General features: G+C 46.1%; 1 protein-coding gene across 5 annotated transcripts in view; it reads right to left on the bottom strand.

Annotated features, from left to right (window-relative positions):
• The window catches only part of mdn1 (midasin AAA ATPase 1), a 64,552-nt gene that overhangs the window by 5,392 nt on the left and 38,914 nt on the right, over positions 1 to 20,246 (bottom strand). The window contains exons 59-93 of one of the 5 annotated variants that reach the window (XM_068341852.1): positions 19,601 to 19,765; positions 19,307 to 19,521; positions 18,849 to 19,236; positions 17,658 to 17,770; positions 15,989 to 16,670; positions 15,717 to 15,878; positions 14,955 to 15,240; positions 14,630 to 14,868; positions 14,012 to 14,107; positions 13,745 to 13,839; positions 13,364 to 13,641; positions 12,509 to 12,618; positions 12,338 to 12,411; positions 12,062 to 12,239; positions 11,819 to 11,963; positions 10,329 to 10,475; positions 10,048 to 10,174; positions 9,860 to 9,965; positions 9,666 to 9,781; positions 8,400 to 8,816; positions 8,095 to 8,321; positions 7,279 to 7,410; positions 6,979 to 7,178; positions 5,812 to 5,973; positions 5,575 to 5,712; positions 5,347 to 5,482; positions 5,012 to 5,184; positions 4,785 to 4,919; positions 4,548 to 4,686; positions 3,297 to 3,601; positions 3,057 to 3,215; positions 2,279 to 2,380; positions 1,969 to 2,170; positions 1,703 to 1,861; positions 871 to 1,124 (exon numbers count right to left, since the gene is read on the bottom strand). In XM_068341852.1, the coding sequence (XP_068197953.1) occupies positions 871 to 1,124; positions 1,703 to 1,861; positions 1,969 to 2,170; positions 2,279 to 2,380; positions 3,057 to 3,215; positions 3,297 to 3,601; positions 4,548 to 4,686; positions 4,785 to 4,919; positions 5,012 to 5,184; positions 5,347 to 5,482; positions 5,575 to 5,712; positions 5,812 to 5,973; positions 6,979 to 7,178; positions 7,279 to 7,410; positions 8,095 to 8,321; positions 8,400 to 8,816; positions 9,666 to 9,781; positions 9,860 to 9,965; positions 10,048 to 10,174; positions 10,329 to 10,475; positions 11,819 to 11,963; positions 12,062 to 12,239; positions 12,338 to 12,411; positions 12,509 to 12,618; positions 13,364 to 13,641; positions 13,745 to 13,839; positions 14,012 to 14,107; positions 14,630 to 14,868; positions 14,955 to 15,240; positions 15,717 to 15,878; positions 15,989 to 16,670; positions 17,658 to 17,770; positions 18,849 to 19,236; positions 19,307 to 19,521; positions 19,601 to 19,765 (6,762 nt within the window). The remainder of the gene's footprint in view (positions 1 to 870; positions 1,125 to 1,702; positions 1,862 to 1,968; positions 2,171 to 2,278; positions 2,381 to 3,056; positions 3,216 to 3,296; positions 3,602 to 4,547; positions 4,687 to 4,784; positions 4,920 to 5,011; positions 5,185 to 5,346; positions 5,483 to 5,574; positions 5,713 to 5,811; positions 5,974 to 6,978; positions 7,179 to 7,278; positions 7,411 to 8,094; positions 8,322 to 8,399; positions 8,817 to 9,665; positions 9,782 to 9,859; positions 9,966 to 10,047; positions 10,175 to 10,328; positions 10,476 to 11,818; positions 11,964 to 12,061; positions 12,240 to 12,337; positions 12,412 to 12,508; positions 12,619 to 13,363; positions 13,642 to 13,744; positions 13,840 to 14,011; positions 14,108 to 14,629; positions 14,869 to 14,954; positions 15,241 to 15,716; positions 15,879 to 15,988; positions 16,671 to 17,657; positions 17,771 to 18,848; positions 19,237 to 19,306; positions 19,522 to 19,600; positions 19,766 to 20,246) is intronic. The other 4 variants (XM_068341854.1, XM_068341856.1, XM_068341857.1 and 1 more) reach the window with 4 other exon arrangements.

Raw genomic sequence — 20,246 nt, 5'->3', positions numbered from 1 at the left:
TACGTTCTCTTAAATTCTCCTTTTTTCTGGAGCTGTACAACTAGAACTACAACAAAGGCGGTCAGCAACTGCAACATCCCGCGACACCCTTAAATTCAAAATTTTACCCTGACCTACTTGCATGGGTCAAAGATCAAAGATAGAGCTCTGACCTACTGTCATTGATCAAAGCAGTAGCTTTGATCTATGGTCTTATACTGGCCTTCTCCCTCATCTTTCTATCTTAATCCAGCTCTTCAGTGTACAAAAGTTGAAATTTGACCTTGACCTAGATTTCTAAAGGTCAAGGTCATCACCTCATTCTCATCCCCTTTGCTGCCTGAGTCATGTGCTTTTTGTTTCATCTTTCTATCTGCAAAGGTTGTGAAGATATTTGGTGGACTAACGGACAAACGAACACACAAAACACTGACAATTACAATACATCACTGCTTTGAAGCGGGTTGTCATAAAAATAAATTCCCCCTCGGAGATCAATAAAGTATGGATCAATGTAGCACTTTGGTCACACTCAGAAGCAACTGAAAGGAAGATGAAAACGTGTGTCTGTGTGTGTGCTTGTGGCTGTGTTTGCTATGATGCTGAGGATACAGGTACACAGACACACTCAGACACACTCAGACACACACACACACACACACACACACACACACACACACACACACACACACACACACACACACACACACAGAGGTAACGAGTTAACCAAATGCTAGCTGACTTCAACAGCTTGTGAGGAACTCTGATCCAGGTCGTTACAGAATTAACCGTTTCTCAGGAGTTCTGCACAATTTTCTATTTTTCTGTTGAAACATGACGCGTTGGTTTTCCACAATCCAGGAGTTGGCCGGGAAAAAAACAACGACTCACCTCCTCCTGAGAGCCAGGGGCCAGTTTGTGCCAGGCTTCCAGCTGCGTCTCCATCTCCCTCCTGATCTCCTCTGGGTTGCTCTCTGTTTTCTGCAGGGAGTCCAGCAGCAGCTCAGGAACAGTGTGGACGGAGGACGCTGTGCTTCTCTCTGTCGGCTCCGTTTCACTGACATCCTGGTTTTTCCACATCTCCTCCTCTTCCTCTTCCTCCCCTTCCTTCAGCTCCTGCACCTCCATCTCACCCTTATCTGCCCCTAAACAAGAAGGTAAGGAGGGTAAAGTCAGTGGATGTGCACGTTTCACAATGTGGCAACTAGGTTTCAACTGGGATTGAAGTCTTCGCTAAGACACCAGTAGGGTGAAGTGTTGGCGGATGGATACGACATCAGTGAGACCGGATCTCGTTCTCGTTGGTGGAGTAAAGACGTAGCTCGTGTGTTCTTGTGACTTTTGCATTTTCATTCATACCTTATCACTGTTTATGTAACTTATTCATAAGTTACTTGTATTTTTTCATAATTTAAGGTGTTGTTTTCTTAACGCTGGATAGGATTAAAATGGTTTTTCTATTTTAAATGCTGAAATTTATGAGCTCAGTCACAGAACGGATTCAACTGGTATCTCGAGGTTCTCCTGTGTGTAATACTGTATTTCCTGTACATTGCTATCTTTTAGCTGCAAAACATGATTGAATCATGGGAAATATGGGAGGAGGAAGAGTGTCTAGCAGAGTGTCCATCATCTCAGCCCACACTCCCGTCCCTCAGGGCAGCAGAAGATGTTGGAATGATGTAATGAACCCGATGATCAGTCAACAACACACACGAGTCACCTTTATGGGATGCCTTAGTAGAATCCAGCAGTTCAGGCTTCAGCTCCTGGACCTCAGCACACTCCAGGTCTTCTTCCTGGCTCTCTGTTTCCATAGCAACATCCTCCTCATTGTCCTGCTGCAGTCCTGCTGCTTTCTGCTGGTCTGCACTCGCTACATCTGGAGATGGAAAACACCACCCGGTGTGACTCCGTAGCCCAGCTTAGCGGTCTAAAGCAGGGACGTCTCTGATTGGACGGTTTGATCTGACGGAGGCGGTGACTGACCGTACGTCTGAGTGTCATAGGTGGTCTCTCCCTGCTTGATGTGTTCGTACAGGTCTGACTCCTGCTGGCGGCCGTCGCTCTGCCGGCTGTCCTCGGTGTCGGCTTGACTTCGCTCCACTGTGCACAAGCGCTTGTTGACACGCTCGTCGTGATCGCCGGTCGACCGCTCGTTGTCTGCGTGACCCGGTTTCCTCTTGAAGCTCTGGAACGACACACTCAATAAACATCTGGAGATCATTTATCTAATATCCCCACCCCAAACCGGTCCGTGTACTCCACTGACTGGTTTGGGTCATTATGCTGGTTCTACCTGAGTCTTGCTCTGAGTCTGTTTCTGTGAAGCCGTTCGGGCCGTGAGCTTCGACTGGTGACCCTCTGATTGGCTGGCGTCAGCAGCTCCACTCCCGTGCTCCTAGAAGAGCGAGAGACACAGAGTTACGTCGTCTCTGAGCACAAATTACATTCGCAGCCATCGCTAGTAACTTTAAAGAATCCGGTACTTCAAGCAAACCCACTTAAGAATATAATGTCCCATTAACCCTTTAAATCCAAGTGTATCATATATGATTCACTAGGCTTCTCATTATTTTAAGACGTCTAACTCATAAATTGGATTATTTTTTCCTGAAAAACCAGACGTACACAATCAGAGGCACACATCTGCATTTTGCATGTGAAAAAATTATGTAATTTTTTTTTTTGGGCAATTTTGTCAGAAGGTTCCATTAAGACCTCATTTTTACATTTTTCTGGCAATTATTTAATAGTTCAGGGTTTAAAGTGTTAAGTGTGCATGAATTTAATTTAATTATATCAAATATACATCTATCTGAATTTTATCCATCCATCCATCAGTTTTTAGGACAAAATTGTTCTTCAGAGGAGTCATTGATCATCTCTGACATCACCATCATCAGTGTGGACCAGACTGGACCAGTGTGGACCAGAATGGACCAGTATGGACCAGTGTGGACCAGAATGGACCAGTGTGGACCAGAGTGGACCAGACTGGACCAGTGTGGACCAGAATGGACCAGTGTGGACCAGTGTGGACCCCCCCAGTGCTCAGCCCTGCGTGTGTGCAGCACCTCTTTGGCGCGGTCCCTCTCCGACGCGTCTCCTGCCAGCTCCACGGCCGTGTCGCTCTGGACGCTCTGCTCCCCGGTCTGACCGTCTGTGCTGTGCTCCTTCCTCTCAGCTGACTCTGGTTCCTCCTCATCCCCATCTGCTCCTTCCTCCTCGTCCTCCTCGTGACAGAAGACCCGACAGTGACATAACACCACCTCCAGGTGTGTGTTTTACACAAACTAGCTTTTCAACACCGATACCTTTGGTTTGTGTCCTTCGTCATTCGGAGCAGCCAAATCGTCATCTCTTGAAGCCTCCTTTTCTTTCTTCTCCGTGTCCTTCTCTACATCTTCCTCAGCCGACTCCTCCTCTCCCTCAGCTGCCTCTCCATCTGCTCCTTCCTCCCCCTCAGCTCCAGGCTCCTGACTGTCGTCTTTCTCTTGCTCATCTGTCTGGTCCTGCTCCATCTCATCGGCCCCCTGCTCCTCTTCATCTCCACCTTTCTGTCCATCCTCCTCTTCATCCATGGCTCTGGCTTCCTCCTTGATGTCCAACGGGTTCTCTACTGAGGAGAGGGAAACGTCACAAGGCTGAGCCGGCTTCAACGCCTAAACAAACTGTCTTAATATTTTTGCACAACCTGAATATTTACTACCCATGAAACTGGATGTTTCTGTCTTCAGCTGGTGTTCCAGCTCAGTTTGTCATCAGGGTTTCAACCAAATAATCACGACAACATGAAGATCCTGATTTCAAGATAGCAGCGATAAATTAATTCACATTTAACCTCAGGACAAACTAAGTCTTTATTTTTTCTTTATGTTAAAATAAATGTTCCTGTTTTTTTGACACATGTTTTGAAATCCTCAGAGATGAGACAATATTTTTTTATTTTAAAAATACTATTTTCTGTGCAGACAGAATCTGAAAATTAGATCACAACTTTGACCTTGAAAAACTAGGTCAACTTTTATACCTTTTTAGGTACACATCTCTGAAACCTGAAGAGATATAATCACAAAACAAAAAGCAACATTTTCAGGAAGCCAGAGGCACAAAAATGTGTAAGTCAGGGTAAATTGTTTAAATCAGGGGTGTCGCAGGATGTTACAGTCTGTGATTGCCTTATTATTCTCTGTTCATGTGTTATATATTCCCAAGAAGCACAAAGTAATACAGGAAACGGTTACGAGTGACAGCAGCGCTTTGGTGAATCCGGACCAAAACCAGGCCGATGCTCTGATTGGGGTTTGATGCCAGCGGGTTCTCACGTGCTCCTGGAGCTGGATGTCATCACGCACCACGCTGGATTCCGCTGTGAGCTACATCACTAACAACAACTATTCACGTCGTCTGCTTACAGCCTCATTTTGCACTTGCCCCCCCCCCCCCCCCTTTGGTTGCACAGAAAGTTTTGTGATGGAGAGTCTGTGTTCACAGACTTGAATACGAGGATTTGCAGCACTAATCCACAACAATCACACCAACGTTGTTCATTAATTAGGTCTCACCTTCATCTTCAACCTCTCCATCTTCTCCCGGGTCATCCTGGTCCAGGTGGAGGTCCTCGGGCAGATCCATCGCCTCAGGCTCGGGCTTCTGGTCCTGCTGACCGTGGTACGGGTCCACCTCATTCTCATCAAACTCTCTCTGGAAACCAGGAAGAGCATAGATCATGTGACATGTTGGAAATGTCTGAAACCACCACTGCAGGTCAGTACGCCTGCATACAGGGAGGAACAGGTCACCTCATCTCCTTGTTCATTGATCTCGTTCTTCTCCTCCTCCTCATTCATCCGTTCATCTTTTCCCTGGTTCTCCTTGTGTTTCTTGGGGTCTGCAGCATCCAAGTTGTCATCTTTAGCCACCAGCTCCGACTCGCTCTGAGAAAATGTTGCAATAAAAAGAAAAAAGAACTTCCTGTGACCCTATCTGGATGAAATATTGATTTACGTTTCCATTTTAGGGTCTTCACCTGGTCCATGCCCTGGCCAGACTCTTCCTCCTTGTCGGAGCCGTCCACCTCATCGTCATCGTCATCCTCCCCCCACATCCGCTCATCCAGAGTGTCTGTTTGTCCTTCACCCAGGTCACCCATTTTTTTATCCAGCTCCTCCTCATCCTCTTTAGACGACTCATCATCTTCATCTGCAGATTATTCAGAGATGAACCACCGTCACAGACGCCGTCTCATTGGTCAGTAAAACGAGTTTACTCAGCCTACAGCCGTCTGAAGGTCGCTTTTAACTTTACTTTGTTAATTCTCAGGGGGGGAAATCCCTTCAACATTGAACTCCTGAGCGACGTTACCTGCTCCATCCTCATTCCCATCATGCATTTGGCCATCAAAGTCCTCTGACATCTCGATAGCGTCGTCCTCTGCCTTGATTTTCTCTTTATCCTGCTGTTCTTCCTTTTCCTGACCCTCCTTGAAGGTGTCCTCCACCTGGCAGGGTTGAAGTGTGGATAGAAGAGTGTAAAACTAGTCAGAATGTTCCCAGAATTGATCTCTTTAGTGAATTTAAAACGTTTCATCACCTGATCTTCGTTCTCAATCTTATCACTGACGTCTTTGGAGCCTTCGCCTTCTCCTATTCCACCACCTTCATAGTCGTGGAACTCCGTGGCGCCTTCACCTTCCCCACCGGGCATCAGTTCCTGAGGCAGGCAGAAACCCTGACGAGGAGATCACAAGCGTTCGTGATTGGTTTTGGACAGGTGCACAGACTGACGTCCATGAGGTGGGGTCACACCCCGGGTGTGTGTGTGTCGTACCTTTTGGGCGAGCTCGGTGAAGATGCTAGCCAGGACGGACAGCAGTTTGCCGGTGCTCCTGTGAGCGCCCAGAGACACAGCCAGGTAGTAACGCACCAGGTCCGAGTAGAGTCCCAGCAGAGGCTGGAGGCGCACCAGCATCCGACATGCCCTGTTCACCTGCTGACAGACAGGTGGAGATACAAGCATGTAGAAACACGGTTCAGGCTTAGCTCAGCTGAATCGGGTCAGCACAAACAGAACACAAACAAATCCTTAAACAATTTAAGCTAAAAATGTCATTTGTATGATACCTTTCACTTGACACGAAGAAGTTCAGATAAATAATGTAACGTCTAAAATATTTGTAAAATAATATTAAATATTTAAAATATTATAATATTAATGTTTAATAATAACTAGAATATTAATATTATTTTAAATATAATTAAATATTCAAAATAACTTTAAATATTATTAAATATGATTATATTAAATAATATAACGTCTAAAATTAAAAAAAAAAAAGTTAAATTATCACAGTTTAGCAGTGTAACAGTTAAACACCCAAACAGGTTACAGAAAACATTCAAATCACTTCTCAAAATTAGATTGTGATATGGAATGTTTAAATTTACTTACATCACAAGTTATATGTTTTTGGACTGAAATAGTGAATTTAGTTGCCTTACTTTTGCAATACAGTATATTGTTTACCGTCTACTATAAAAATAATTTGTGAAATGCAACTTATGTTTGTTGCCACTTGTTGTACAAAAGATTTAAATCTTGAATTGACCCTTTATAGTCGAACGCATCATATCTGACACGCTCAGCCTTTCTGGAGTTTGATACTTCTACATCATAAATTTGACTAATTTCCCCGAAAAAAATTAGACAAAAACATTTTTTCTGCATATTTAAACAGATTAATGACCATATATACAAAGTTGTTTTTTTGGGTCATATTTGTCACATTCTAGCTAATGAGGCAAAAACATCACCTACAACACAGATATTAAACTATTAAGGACCGACTTCAGTAACAGTGTCTCAACACAATATTCTCATATAGACCCACTTAACATGATTGTTTGTAATAGCCTACATGAACTACTTATATACTTGTACTTGTACAAGTGTCAGTACTAGCCAGTGTACGCCGTAGCTGAGGAGTGTTGTTGGTACCGAAGGAGGTGCTGTCTGACTGTCCCTCTGCGCTCTCAGCCGACCCAGCAGCCTCTCCAGCCCCGCGTTGACCTCCCCCACACACAGAGCCTCCACCTCCGCTGCCAGCTCCTCCCCCATCAGTCGAGTCAGGTGACCGGGCTTCAGCAGGTCCTCCACGGGCTCCTCAGCTTCCTCCTCTTCAGCAGTTTCTGGAACATCTAATGACATCAGGCAGCACATCAGTGTTATTTCTGTGCCTCTGATATATTAACATGGGATGAGACGTGAGTGTGAGTCCCCCAGCCCCACCCGTCTCACCTCTCTGGGCGTCTCCCTGCTGTGGCTGCCGTCTGTCTCTGGTCTTCAGGAGCGTCTGGACCGCACACAGCACTGAGCTGATGTTCGTCTCCAGCTCAGCAGAGAAGTCTGGACAGAAGGCGGGCTGCTGATCTGGAGGGGGGTGACGCAGACGCAACAATGTGGTCATGTGATCAATTCAGATACACTAGACTAGGGGCTTGTTCTATTCTGCTCAGTGCACACGTTTATATTTAGATTTTTGATATTCATATTTATTTTTTTCTGTAACTCTTCACAGCAACCTAGAAAAAGAATTTCCCTCTAGACCACACGTATCAAACTCAAGGCCCGGGGGCCAAATGTGGCCCTCCTCATCATTTAATGTGGCCCGCGAGAGCATAAAAGGTCAGTGTCTACAAATAAATAGATCAAAAGTGTCCTTTGACCAAAACTACATTTCCCACAATGCAGTAATTCAGCCCATTTTTACTCTGAACAAAGTTAACATCCTAACTTGTGTCTGGTGTTATTTTTCTTTATTGATTGATAGTTTGATCCTTGATTGATGGAGTTCTGTCGGATTAATAACCTGACAAAAGGATTTATGTTAAAGCAGAGAAACAAACAAACATGTTTGGCACTTTTGACCTATTTATTTTCAGACACTCTGACCTTTTATGCTCTCGAGGGCCACATAAAATGATGTGAAGGGCCACATTTGGCCCCCGGGCCTTCAGTTTCACACATGTGGCACAGAGGCTCACGTTCAGTTCACGTCACCACAGTCGTGCTGCATGCAGTGTGTGTGCTGGGATCACTGTTTGGTGCCCTCACCTGTGGTCTGGGGGCCCGGGGGGGGCAGCTGAGTCTTCCAGGCGGTGAACTCGGTGACGCCGGCCTCCACCTGTCCTCTGACGTACTTCAGGCTCTGGACGATGCCCGGCTGGCTGTCTGCACCCCCGACGTTCACGGCCGGCACAAACAGCTGCTCCACGCTGGTCATCTGGGCCCCCACGGCCCCCAGCTGGCTGAAGCTGGAGCAGCACGTCGCAAAGTGGCTCCTGTGGGTAAAAACAGCTCAGCTGGATGAGTCCTCTCTTCAGTTCAGGCGACTCTGATGTGACAGGTTAGGTGTTTACCACGTGTGGAGCGTCTGGGGGGGGGTCTGCTGCTCCACCTGGTCCAGCTCCACCTTCAGGCTCTGGCTCTGCTGCAGCATCGCCTTCACCTGCTGCTCCAGCTGCAGCCAGACGGCGTCTCCTCTCCTCATCAGACACCCCGGGGGCTGGCACTGTGCTGCCAGCGGCGACGGACACCTGAGGGGGTGCTGCCGGCCGCTGCTCGCCTCCTCCTCCCCCTCCTTCTGCTGGAGGTCCTCTGGGCAGCACTGGAGCAGCCAGAGCAGCTGCTGCAGGAGGGAGGAGCACTGGGAAGCCAGCGCCCCGCCCCGCTGGAGCCACGCCTGGAGAGACGTCTGGGGGGGTAGGGTCCAGTCCGTGTCCTCACCGCTGCTCCCGAGGTCAGCCTTGATGCCTTGGATGCTGTCCGTTAACCTCCTGAGGGGGGGTGAGGTGAATATAGATCATTAACATTAATAAACAGGAACCAATGCAGTCACAGTCTGCAACATCGTGTGACACCCCCGAATTCAAAATTTCACCCTGACTTACTTTCATAGGTCAAAGCACTAGCTTTGATCTACAGTCCTACTCACACTGGCCTTCTCCAATTAATAGTAATAAAAAAATAACGGCAATAATAAAAAATAAATTTTAAAAAATGGATAAAATCCCTGATTTTAATAAATAATAGTAATAAAAAAACCCATCAGCATAATAAATCTATTAGCAAACACGACGAGTGAAGGTTCTGAATGATTTAACCCTTAATGACAAGCGTCTACCTAACTTTGCAGATACCCTTTGTATATGTTTCATATGGAGACACAAATGTTTGACAGTGCTCCTGGGGAATCTCGTCCGGTCCTCCATTCCCTCATTTTCCCCACTTTTCTCCTGAGATTTTCTTTCTTTCTTTTATTAGAGTCAGCCAACAGTGAAGGCATCAAGCTCTGGGAATTGAGGTCTGATGGGGATTGCTGTCTTTTTGGAATGTCTAATGCATAATTGACATTGTTGTGAAAATATGTGTGTTTGGACCATAACTATGATGGTAATATGTCACAGCGTCTCACACTCCATTAGTGATTGGAGCAGCCTGGAGGTCGGTCCACCCAACTTCTCCTGAAATATTCTCACAGTATTTGTCTAAAAAACTTCTAATTCTGTGGTGCCTTCATCGACTACACACACACACACACACACACACACACACACACACACACACACACACACACACACACACACACACACACACACCTTTTTCACCACGCCTGCAGCACTGACCTGAAGTGAACCCAGTGCTCAGTGAGCTTGGCCAGTCGCTGTCTCTGTCTGAGCAGCAGCTTGAAAAGGTGAGAGGAGAAACCCCGACAGCGCTCCAGGTTGGCCAGGCCCAGCTCCTGCATCCACATCCAGGTGGTGTTCAGAATCAGGCAGAACACTGACAGCTGTTAACAGACGGTCAGTATCTGTCTCACCTTGGCAGCCTGCTGAAGAGCAGTCTGCAAGGCCGTTCTCCTGGCCCATGAGCGGTAGAAGTACTTCTGGCATCCATCCCACGCTGCCTCCAGCTCCGTCAGCAACCTACAGGAGAGAAAAGTACTAAACTGCACGTATTCCTCCCCGATCACACCTGCTCACAGTGACCTGAACAGGTAATCCTTACGCGCTCTCAGCTGGCTCCTTGTTCCTGACAGCAGCAAAAGCGTTGTTCATCTCCAGAGGCTGCAGACAGAGGGCGCCGTCTGGATCGGCGGTCCGATTCCACGTCAAGCCTTTACGGTATGACAGACCTTAGAGGGACACACACACACAGACGAGCTTTACTGATCCACTCCACTCACTGGAGCACCAGAAGATGATGATGATGATGATGATGATGATGATGATGATGATGATGATGATGATGATGATGATGATGATGATGATGCTGAGAGTTAAACGCACCTATTTCTGTGAGCATCTTGAACAGGTCTGACAAAGCTCTCTGCTTCTGCTGCAGGATGTGCTTCACCTCCGCCTTCTGCTTCTCCTTCTCTGCTGACACGTCGATGGAGAGGCTCTGCAGGCCCTGCAGGTTGTTGATGACCTCACCTATGAAGACATTAATACCGTTAATCTGTTGCTACGTGACCAGTTAGAAAGCAGGTTTGTATGTTTTAAGTCCCAGACTAAGAGCTGAGTGACGACAGCAGGACAGGGTCGCCATGAGTACAGCAAGTATTTACAGTATCATCATTTAAATGAGCTCATGCAATGTCGATCCTATAGTGCACTAATTATTCACCATGATTTCACATTTCTGATGGAGGAGTTGTTCTCAGTGGAGCTCAGTGGAAAAACGCCACAGGAAAAGGAATGAGGTTATTCTAATACAGGTGGTCCTCAACATACCAACACAATTGGTTCGAGAAGTTATTGAATTGGAATTGTTTGAAAGTCGTTATTTATTAAATTTCAATCTATAATCACTCTTTGAGGTCATCAAAATGTCATTACTGCTCTAAATACGAAAGTCCCTGCTACTATTACCTGAGATTTTCCAGAAACAGTTACAGGACATAAAAACAACACATAATGAAATGGAATACAGGTACAGGTCGTTTGGAGGCGTCATCTCCATTATACATTTTTTTTTTTAAAAATAGAAGAATAAGGTCTACGTCATTTCACTCGACTTAATGTTTGTCTGCCACAAATCCTGAACTCTTCAAGTCACTAGAAATCCAAACTATCATGTTACTGTACAATAAATAAGAATAAAAACACATAATTATACTGAAATACATAAATATAATTCCAATATCTACAGCTAAACGTAATTCGTGATTCACGTGATGGTTTTAATCCAGATTAGTTAATCCAGAGTTGTCATTAGAGAGATGGTCACCACTATCACTATCTTCACTAGCCTTTGCTTTATCATCCATGATGAACAATATCGTATCCAAGGTACGAAGCCTGACACTCTGAGACTCTCACAGAGACAACAAGGCAGTCAGAGACCGCAACATCCTGCGACACCCCTGAATTCAACATTTTACCCTGACCTACACATTTTTGTGCCTCTGGCTTCCTGAAAATGTTGTTTTTTGTTTTGTGATTATAGCTCATCAGGCTTCTGAGATGTGTACCTAAAAAGGTATAAAAGTGAAAAATCGACCTTGACCTAGTTTCTCAAGGTCAAGGTCATCATCTCATCTTCATCCCCTTTGCTGCCTGAGTAATGTGCTTTTTCTTTCATCTTTCTATCTGCAACGGTTGGACGAACGAACACACAAAAGCTGACAACTACAATACATCACCGCGTCGCGGGATGTAACAACAAACTGTTGTTACAACTGTTCGTATCTCTGAATGTTTGCAAATTGGATGTTTGTATGTTGAGGACTACCTGTATATTCTTGGGTTGTGCTGGGTATAAATGAGGTTCTCACCGGTGAAGCAGTCCAGATCTTCGGTCAGCTCAGGTGCTGGGTGTGTCTTCAGCAGCTGCACGCACAGTTTCTTCATCTTTCTGGTCAGAAGAGGCAGACGTCCCTGAAGAGATGAAGCTTCAACGCCCTCATCTGGTGCCTCCGTCTGAGACGCAACGTTCAGATGAGATGATGCAGTCAGTATTTATTATCATACAGTATGAATTTAACATGATTGAAAAACTAAAGCAAAAGATGGTCAACCTGCAGATCTCTGCTCTTCCCAGGCGGGGCGTTCTTCAGCGCTCGGTGAACCCGACGGACGGGCGTTTCTCCCGCGGTGGAATCCACACCGTCCAAGCTGGTTCCCTGTTCCACCAGAGCGGGAACGCACGGACCGCTCAGAGTTTCCTCAAACTTCTTGATGAACTTAAAGAGAGTCCTGAGAGAGAAGACGATGGTGACAGAGTTGGAGGGCAGCCGTCAGTCGGTCCATCAGAAGAACAAAACAACACTTATGGGATGACGGTGGGGTCGTACCGATGCGTTTTCTCCACCGACTGCTTGACAGACCAAAAACTCACGTCATTCCACTTGGAGATTTTCACAAAATCCTGAGGACAACAAGTCAGACCACAGTGGAGGTTCAGACCTGTACTGTTCCGTATGACACACGTACCGGTCTATAACAGGTTAAAAACACACAGAGACCTTGAGCTCCTTCTCAATGGGATGTCTGAGCTGAGAGATTCTGGTCTGGACGCAGTCAGAGAACTGACTGTAGTATTTGTGCAGGTTCCACAACAGGCTGGACAATGACCCTACAAATAAAGACACAGTTAGCGTGTGACCTTAGCGATGAGTCGGTGCATCGTTTCTGCTTTATGAACAAAAACTGTTCACAAAGTAACATCTGACACACGCACACGATTCCCTGGGTTTAGATGTTTCTACTGTGAGCTGATATGTTCGGCTTAGAGCTCCAATCCCTTCACCTGGTATCCATCATTTTAATGTTACCTATGTTAACACTGGCACATGGAAATGAAAATGATATCATTCAGGATATTCGGTTAAATGATCATGTTGATACGGAAAGGTTGGAGTCATTTTGTGGTAAAATGTGAAACATTTTGAGTTATATTATAAGTACTATTATGGAAAAATGAACATCATTGCAATAAAAAGATTCATACAAAATGTTTAAATTGAATGTTTTTATGTTTTCAATCACAATGTAAATCACATGTGCTGTTAAACTCTATTTTTCGATAATGAAAAAGAAAAAAAACATTTGCATGTAGTGCATATGGAAACGGTCTTCAATCTCATGGAACATAAAGTGAGAAAATCCTTCTTATTGTATTTTATATTATTTTTAGTATTTTAATAGAGATATTGTAGACTGTGTGCTTCACTGATGATTCCATAGCTTGCATAGTTTTGATTTTTGGCTTTGATAATGCAATAAAATGACACAAGGCAATTTATGGAGTCTGTAATTAAAATTAAATTATCATAATTATTAATATCACAAAGATCTAAATGTGATTTGTGGGGGCTGACCTTGTCCGCTTTGGGCGGGGACCAGCAGGAGGTGGCAGTGGAAGCTGAGCAGCATGGCCAGGCGGGTGTGGAACTCTCCCAGGGTGGAGCCCTCCATGAAGGCCTGAAGGTTGGAGGACACGGTGGACAGGGAGGGGCCCTCCACCCCCTCACCTGTACCGGCCTCCACCCTCTGCTGGTCCAGGTGTCCCTCCACCAGCTGGTAGATGGAGAACCAGTGTCTGGTGGATTTCTCGGCGTGACGCTTCAACGCGTTGTCCAAACCGCTCGACCAGCAGCTACAGGAGAGACAGGAAGTGTTTAGGTTCTGGATGCAGGAGCAGGAAACACTCTGCCCCCTATGGGCATCGTCCTTTAGTGGTGAACAAGCCTGAGCCCTACTTCAGCTCCAGTTTGCGCCACTGGATAATGATCTGGGTGACTGGTTCCAGCTCCTGACGCAGAGACACTGAGCGGCTGGCGTTATTCTCCCAGTCCTGAGAAGAACCAAAGACACAGCTGATAAAAAACATCAGGAACCTCATTTCTGGTTTAATGATGACAAACCAGACAATGCTGACATTCTACCTTCTGCTGTCAAATCTTTAATAGTAATTCCATAAATACATATTGGGGGAAGTGGGGGGGGGGCATGCAGACAGATCTTACCTGTGATTTACTGAGCAGGATCTCCAGACCATTCAGGAATTTGGCCAATGGGCTGGACAGACTGAACGCCAGGATTCTCTGGATTACTACGGTCAGCTAGAAATCATAGAATTACACATTAGAGGGGGGGGGGGGTTTGTCAGACTCATTTTCACTGAGGGCCACATCAGTGTAACGGCTGTCCTCAAAGGGACAGATGTAGTTAATAAATGTAACTAATGTTAAATAACTTATTACTTTTTTATTTGCTTGTTTCTCTGTTATAAATCCTCATTTGTCAGGTTATCAAACCCACAGAAAGAGAATAAATTTTTTTTTTAAAAACAACAAAATTTAGGACATTAACTTTGTTCACGTTTTTATCAATGTTAAAATCTGCTTAACAACTGCATTGTGGGAAATGTAGTTTTTGGTCAAAGCTTTTGATCTATTTATTTTTAGACACTCTGACCTTTTATGCTCTCGCGGGCTACATAAAATGATGTGGAGGGCCACATTTGGCCCCCGGGCCTTGAGTTTGACACATGTGCATTAGAGCAACTCTGAATCACTGTCTAAGCATCATTCTTGCCCTACATAATGATGATGATGATGAAGCAGCCTCTAAAGTTCGCTGACCTGTACGAGTGCCGGGTGCTCCGGCCAGTCCTCCAGTCTCTGCTTCACTGCGGCGCTCAGCTGCTCCAGAACAGGAAGACAAACGCGGGCCTCACCCATGTTGGGCTGCTGGTAGAAGTCATAAGGTCCCTCTGCAACAACCATCAGACCCCCAGGACCCCCAGAGCCTTGCACCGTGTTCTGGAGGAGGGAGGAGAGCAGCAGCTCACTGCCGGTCAGCCGCTGGTCCACATCAGAATCTGAGGTCAGGAGAACAGGAAGTCAGTCAGAGGAGGATGTTCCTCCTTTAGGACACCATCAATGAAAACCATTAACGATCACTGACCGATCATGTGGTAGAAATGTGATATCAAGGGGGAAGCGATCTGATAGGAGGAGACCAGGGCTTTTATATGTTCTCTGCTGTGATTGGCTGGTGGTGTACTCTGGTACCACAGTGACTGTGCATATCCCAGACAGAGGTGTTGATGAACTTGGACCAGCGTGTTGATGGACGCTGGAGTCAGGGAGCTGGTGTTACTGGGACGCTCCTGGGCGAGCCGTTCCTCCTCTCGATGTTCTGAGTCTGCAGGAGCCTCCAGACTGGGCTGGGTCAGGATGTCTGCAAAGTCCTGGTGAAGCAGACAAACATACGAGGAGCATGATGGTCTGTCCCGCGTGAATTTTAAACTCTGACAGCCGGGTTTAACCCTCAGGGACCGATATAAAGTCTACACACATTACCCAATCGGGTCACAAAAGGGCCGTCTCATCAGAGTGTAAAAAAAATGTCATACAGAAATATTTTATTTCTTTCAACGCATCAGATCTTTCCATTACTTTAAACCTATCCATAGATATGAAGTTTATTAATTATTATTATAATTATGATTTAATTATTATTATTATTATATATGTTTATATGGAATTTGCCATAAGAGCCCAGTTTTTCTTCCAATGGGAAAAAACAGTTCAATACTTCTGATAAATATATTACAACTATCGGATGAATGGAAAACATGTTTTTGCAGGTGTGTGAACACAGACAGCTGGTGCCGTGATTGGTTGGGCACAAAAATGTCACTTTTGGGCCCAACCAATTAAATACCTGAGTGAACCGAGGGAAACTGCGTCTGAAGTCTCTCTCCTCCTCCTCGTCCTCCGTCAGTCCTGAGCCGTGCTGCTGACTCCGGCTGCGGTACAGACTCGCCTCCTTCTGCTCCTGCTCTCTCCTCCGTCTCTCTTGTTCGTCCCACTCGTTCACCAGAGCCTTTACAGTCGGCATAGCAACAGCACGGATGTAATCCAAAAGCAATTATGACAAAATCATGTGAAGCCAAACCAGAAAATCTAAATATTTCCATGGAATCAGGCTCTGACCTGACAGATGTGTCTGAAGAGACGTTTCGCCTCGTCGCTGAGCCCCCCGGTGGACAGGGCGTGACACTGCACGTACAGCAGAGCGTTAAGAAGCAGCGTGGGTGACTGGGGAACCACACATTCAGAGTGCTGCTGCTGCTGCTGGGGCAGAAGCTTGGTCACATCGCGCAGAACGTCCACGCAGGTCCGAGAGCACAGGAAGTCGGCTCGCGCCAGGTAGGAAGGGAAGCAGCGGGACACGCACGGGTACGCCAGCAGGCAGGAAACCATCCGAGGCAGACCGGGGGCAGGCGTCAGCGAGGCGGCCACCTGAGAGGCCACGAGCCTCATGCCGTGTCGGAGCTGGAGGATGGCGGTCCGGACCGGCCCGACCACGTCGGGGTACAGGGGGTAGTCCTCCACCAGCCTCTGGCAGAAGTGCTGCTGGGAATTCTGCCACACGGCCTCCTCCTTCAGGAGGCTCCGGGCCCCCGACCTCGACTTAGAGGACGAGGAGGTCTGCAGGGCCGTCACCAGGTGGGACAGGAGCCCCTCCACTGCGGACGCCTGGCCGATGCTGCAGAGGTAGTGCTGCAGCTCCTGGAAGAGGCGGCCGTACTGCGGCTCGTCGGGACGGAAGGCCTGCTTCCTGGAGAGCTCAGCAATCTGCTCCTTCAGCTGCTGCATGCGAATCCACAGGTACCTGCAGAACGCAGGAGACACGACAAGGGTTCACACGTGTGACCTCTGATGGGAAGACTCCGTAGAGTAGTTTAGAGCGGGGGTCAAACTCATTCTCACCAACGGCCACATCAGCATCACGGCTGTCCTCAAAGGGCCAGATGTAACTAAATGTAACTAAATGTAACTAATAAATGTAACTAAATGTAACTAATAAATGTAACTAAATGTAACTAAATGTAACCACTCCTTAATATAACTCTAAATGTATTAATTATTCAAGTTCCAAACATTACAGTTACACAGAAAAAACATGTTTGTTTCTCTGTTTTAACATAAATCCTTTTAATTTGTCAGGTTATTAAACCCACAGAACTCCATCAATCAAGGATCAAACTATCAATCAATCAAGAAAAATAACATCAAACACAAGTTAGGACGTTAACTTTGTTCACTATGTTTTTGTCAAAGTTTAAATGGGCTGAATTACTGCATCGTGGGAAATGTAGTACACTTTTGACCTGTTTATATTTAGACACTCTGACCTTTGATGCTCTCGCGGGCCACATAAAATGATGTGGCGGGCCACATTTGGCCCCCGGGCCTTGAGTTTGTCACATGTGGTTTAGAGCATATCAGTACGTAGGTTTTAAAATAATGAGCATGATGCTCTGACGGTACGTTCTCAGAACTTTGTATTTGATTTTCATTTTAAGTCTAGTTTGGTATCTAACCACCAGCCTGAAACTGGCTCGAGTTCCTGATCCCCCTGGTCCTGACACATGATTTAGGGTCATTTTTAATACTAATAATAGTAATAATAGTAATAATAATAATAATAATGCATTAGATTTATACAGCTCTTTTCTGGACACTCAAAGTGGCTTTACAGCGTGAATCGAGCCACCGATCCTACAACCGTTGGGCGACCTGCTCTACCGCTGAGCCACTGCTGTTTGAGTTTTGTCCTGGTGGAAGTCGGCATACGGAGAAGTGAGGCGGTCGTGACCTGATTCTGGGATGCTGGAAGCCGTCGGTGGTGCTGCTCTCCTCCAGCTCTGCCCCGGTCATCAGCTGAGAGGACAGGCTGCGCCCCCTCCACTCCTCCTGCAGGAGAGCCAGCTGCAACAGAAGCAGGACGCGTCGACAATAATACAGGGATACCAAACAGGTTCATCGTTCCTGAGGCAACATGTGATGCTGCTTTTGACTTACTAGTAATTTAATACACATAAAAACATTCATCAGCATTACTTTTATAAGTGTTAATTAGCACTCTGCATACAAACCATTGTCCAGATCACATCGAGTATATTTATAGAACATTCAGTAGGATTCCCTCGCTGAGTCATGTTTTATGCATCTTCTTACTTAAGTAGTCTAAAGTTAAGGTGGTTCAAGGCAATGCAGCGCTGATTCGCACTTATTATCCTGGATAAAAATGCATTTTAAGTTTTTTTTCCCCACAGTTATAAATATACAGTTAAAAAGGTGAGTAAATGACAAAGTTCATCAAACAAATTGTTCTTTAATGAACGTAAGTGCATTAGGGGACACTGCACGTTCTTTTTTAAAGCAAGAAAATTGGGAAAAGTAATTAAATTTTATCATGAAAGTCAAGAAATGTAACGTTCAAAAAAATGTTGATTCTGTGGAAAAAAAGGTGTTCTTCCTCATTTAAGGATCAAGGCAGCTGACATTGTATACGCTGGGGGTGCATTTGTCCTGACAAACCGAGTAAAACGTCTCGTTCAAAACACCGTTCTGATGAAGAGCGTTTTTTAATCAAGAAGTGGATAAAAGAGAGGAAAACCTACAAATAAAATGCAGAAACTTAGAGGATGTTCAGCTAAAATGATATTAAACGCTTTAAAATGGCCAAAACCAGAAAGACGAGGAAGAAAAAAAATATTATAAAGGGGCCAGAAATATTATAAAGAAAAAATATTATAGAATTAAATTTTTTTGATTTTTTTGATTTTGTATACTTTAGTAATCCCCGAAGGGAAATTAATTAATATTTAATTACTTTTTACAATTTTCCTGCTTTTAAATAAAATGTGCAGCGTCCCCGATGCATTTGCGTTCATTGAAGTACAATTTACTTGATGAATTTTGACATTTACTCTCCTTTTTAAAGACACTGATATTATTTTGAGCAACACAACACGGTTAGATGCAAACAGAGACATGTGCTGACCTCCTGCTGAGCGTAGCTGAGTTTGTACGCCCTCTTGACTGCTGGGTCAAAGATGGTCTGGGGGGTCCACACTCTGATCTGCAGCAGGCCCATGTTGACCCAGAAGACCCCGGATCGGACCAGCTGGTTGGAGCCTTGCACTTTGCTTTGGACGTACTGCTGCAGGCAGGTGATGCAGGCGTCCACCAGACCGTCAGGAAGCAGGTTGGGGGGCAGGAAGTCTCTGAAGACCGTCTGGATCTCCTGGGCAGCTATCAGGGGGTCTGGGTCCTCCACCAGACTCTCACAGCTCTCCATGTACCCCTCCTGCAGGCCGGGGGGCAGCAGGTCCGTCATGCTCTGAAGCTGCCGGCGCAGGATGGCCCCCTGCAGCTTGAAGTCCGTGCCCCTGGGGAGGAATGGTGATGACAATTACACCCAGAAACGACTGTGAGGAGATCCTTAGTATTCACACCTACCTGATCTCAGCCAGAGTGGGGAGGGCCATGTTGTCCCACAGCACTGCAGACACATCCTGCAGCTGCTGGATCCTTTCTCTCCACTCCCCGAGGGTGATGTGGGACAAAGAGAGGAGGGGTGCACCCGATGGTTCCCACTGACCCCCAGTCTCACTGCCGTTGAGGACTCCCAGCACACAACGCGACCACACGGCTTTACTCAGCAGGGCCGGTCCCTGGTGATCACATGGAGGTGTGTTAACCCCCCCTGACTGAAACACATCAGCATCAGCAGGGGGTGTGTGAGGACAGTACCGTGGCGTCTGTTCTGAGGTGCCGCTTAGGAGCTACAAGGCTGTCGGGTCTCAGCGGGTCCCATTTCAGCCAAAGGTCAGGGTCAGAGGTCACGCTGCTGCTCCACAAGGCGGCCAGAGCCTCTGACAGCAGCTCACACCACACCAGCTGCAGCTCCTCTGTCGGCTGGGGGGGGGCAGAACAACCAAAAGAGCCTTCAGACACTCAACAGAACCCAGTGGTGAGCTGAAGAGATGATACTGATGTCAGTTCTAAAGTTCCACCACCAGTGTGTGAGTGTGTTCTGGAATTTGTTTTAGAATACTTGTAAATTTGCTACAATCCAACATCCAGAAGTTACAGTCAGCACATCTGTGGCACATTTACTACTAAATGTCTCATAAAATAAGGGTAAAGAGGCAGTGGAATATGTAGACGGTCTTGTTCCGTGTCCTTACTCTCACAAGACCGCACGCGACTCACAGAAACCTTCAGGAAAACACTCCAACCTGCTTCCTCAAGTTTCAAAGTGCTTCTTTTGCTTCTTCCCTTCACCATTTATTTCGAAACCACTTTTGTGACAAACACATATTTAGTCGAGCACCATTCAATAATTCAGTCCAACTATGACTGAAAGTCTTCAATATATGGTGAAAACGTGACTACA

The sequence above is a fragment of the Antennarius striatus genome, chromosome 19, assembly GCF_040054535.1.
Source record: "Antennarius striatus isolate MH-2024 chromosome 19, ASM4005453v1, whole genome shotgun sequence".
NCBI lineage: Eukaryota > Metazoa > Chordata > Actinopteri > Lophiiformes > Antennariidae > Antennarius > Antennarius striatus.
The sequence above is the reverse complement of the archived record's forward strand: the minus strand, read 5'-3'. Positions and strand labels throughout refer to the sequence as shown.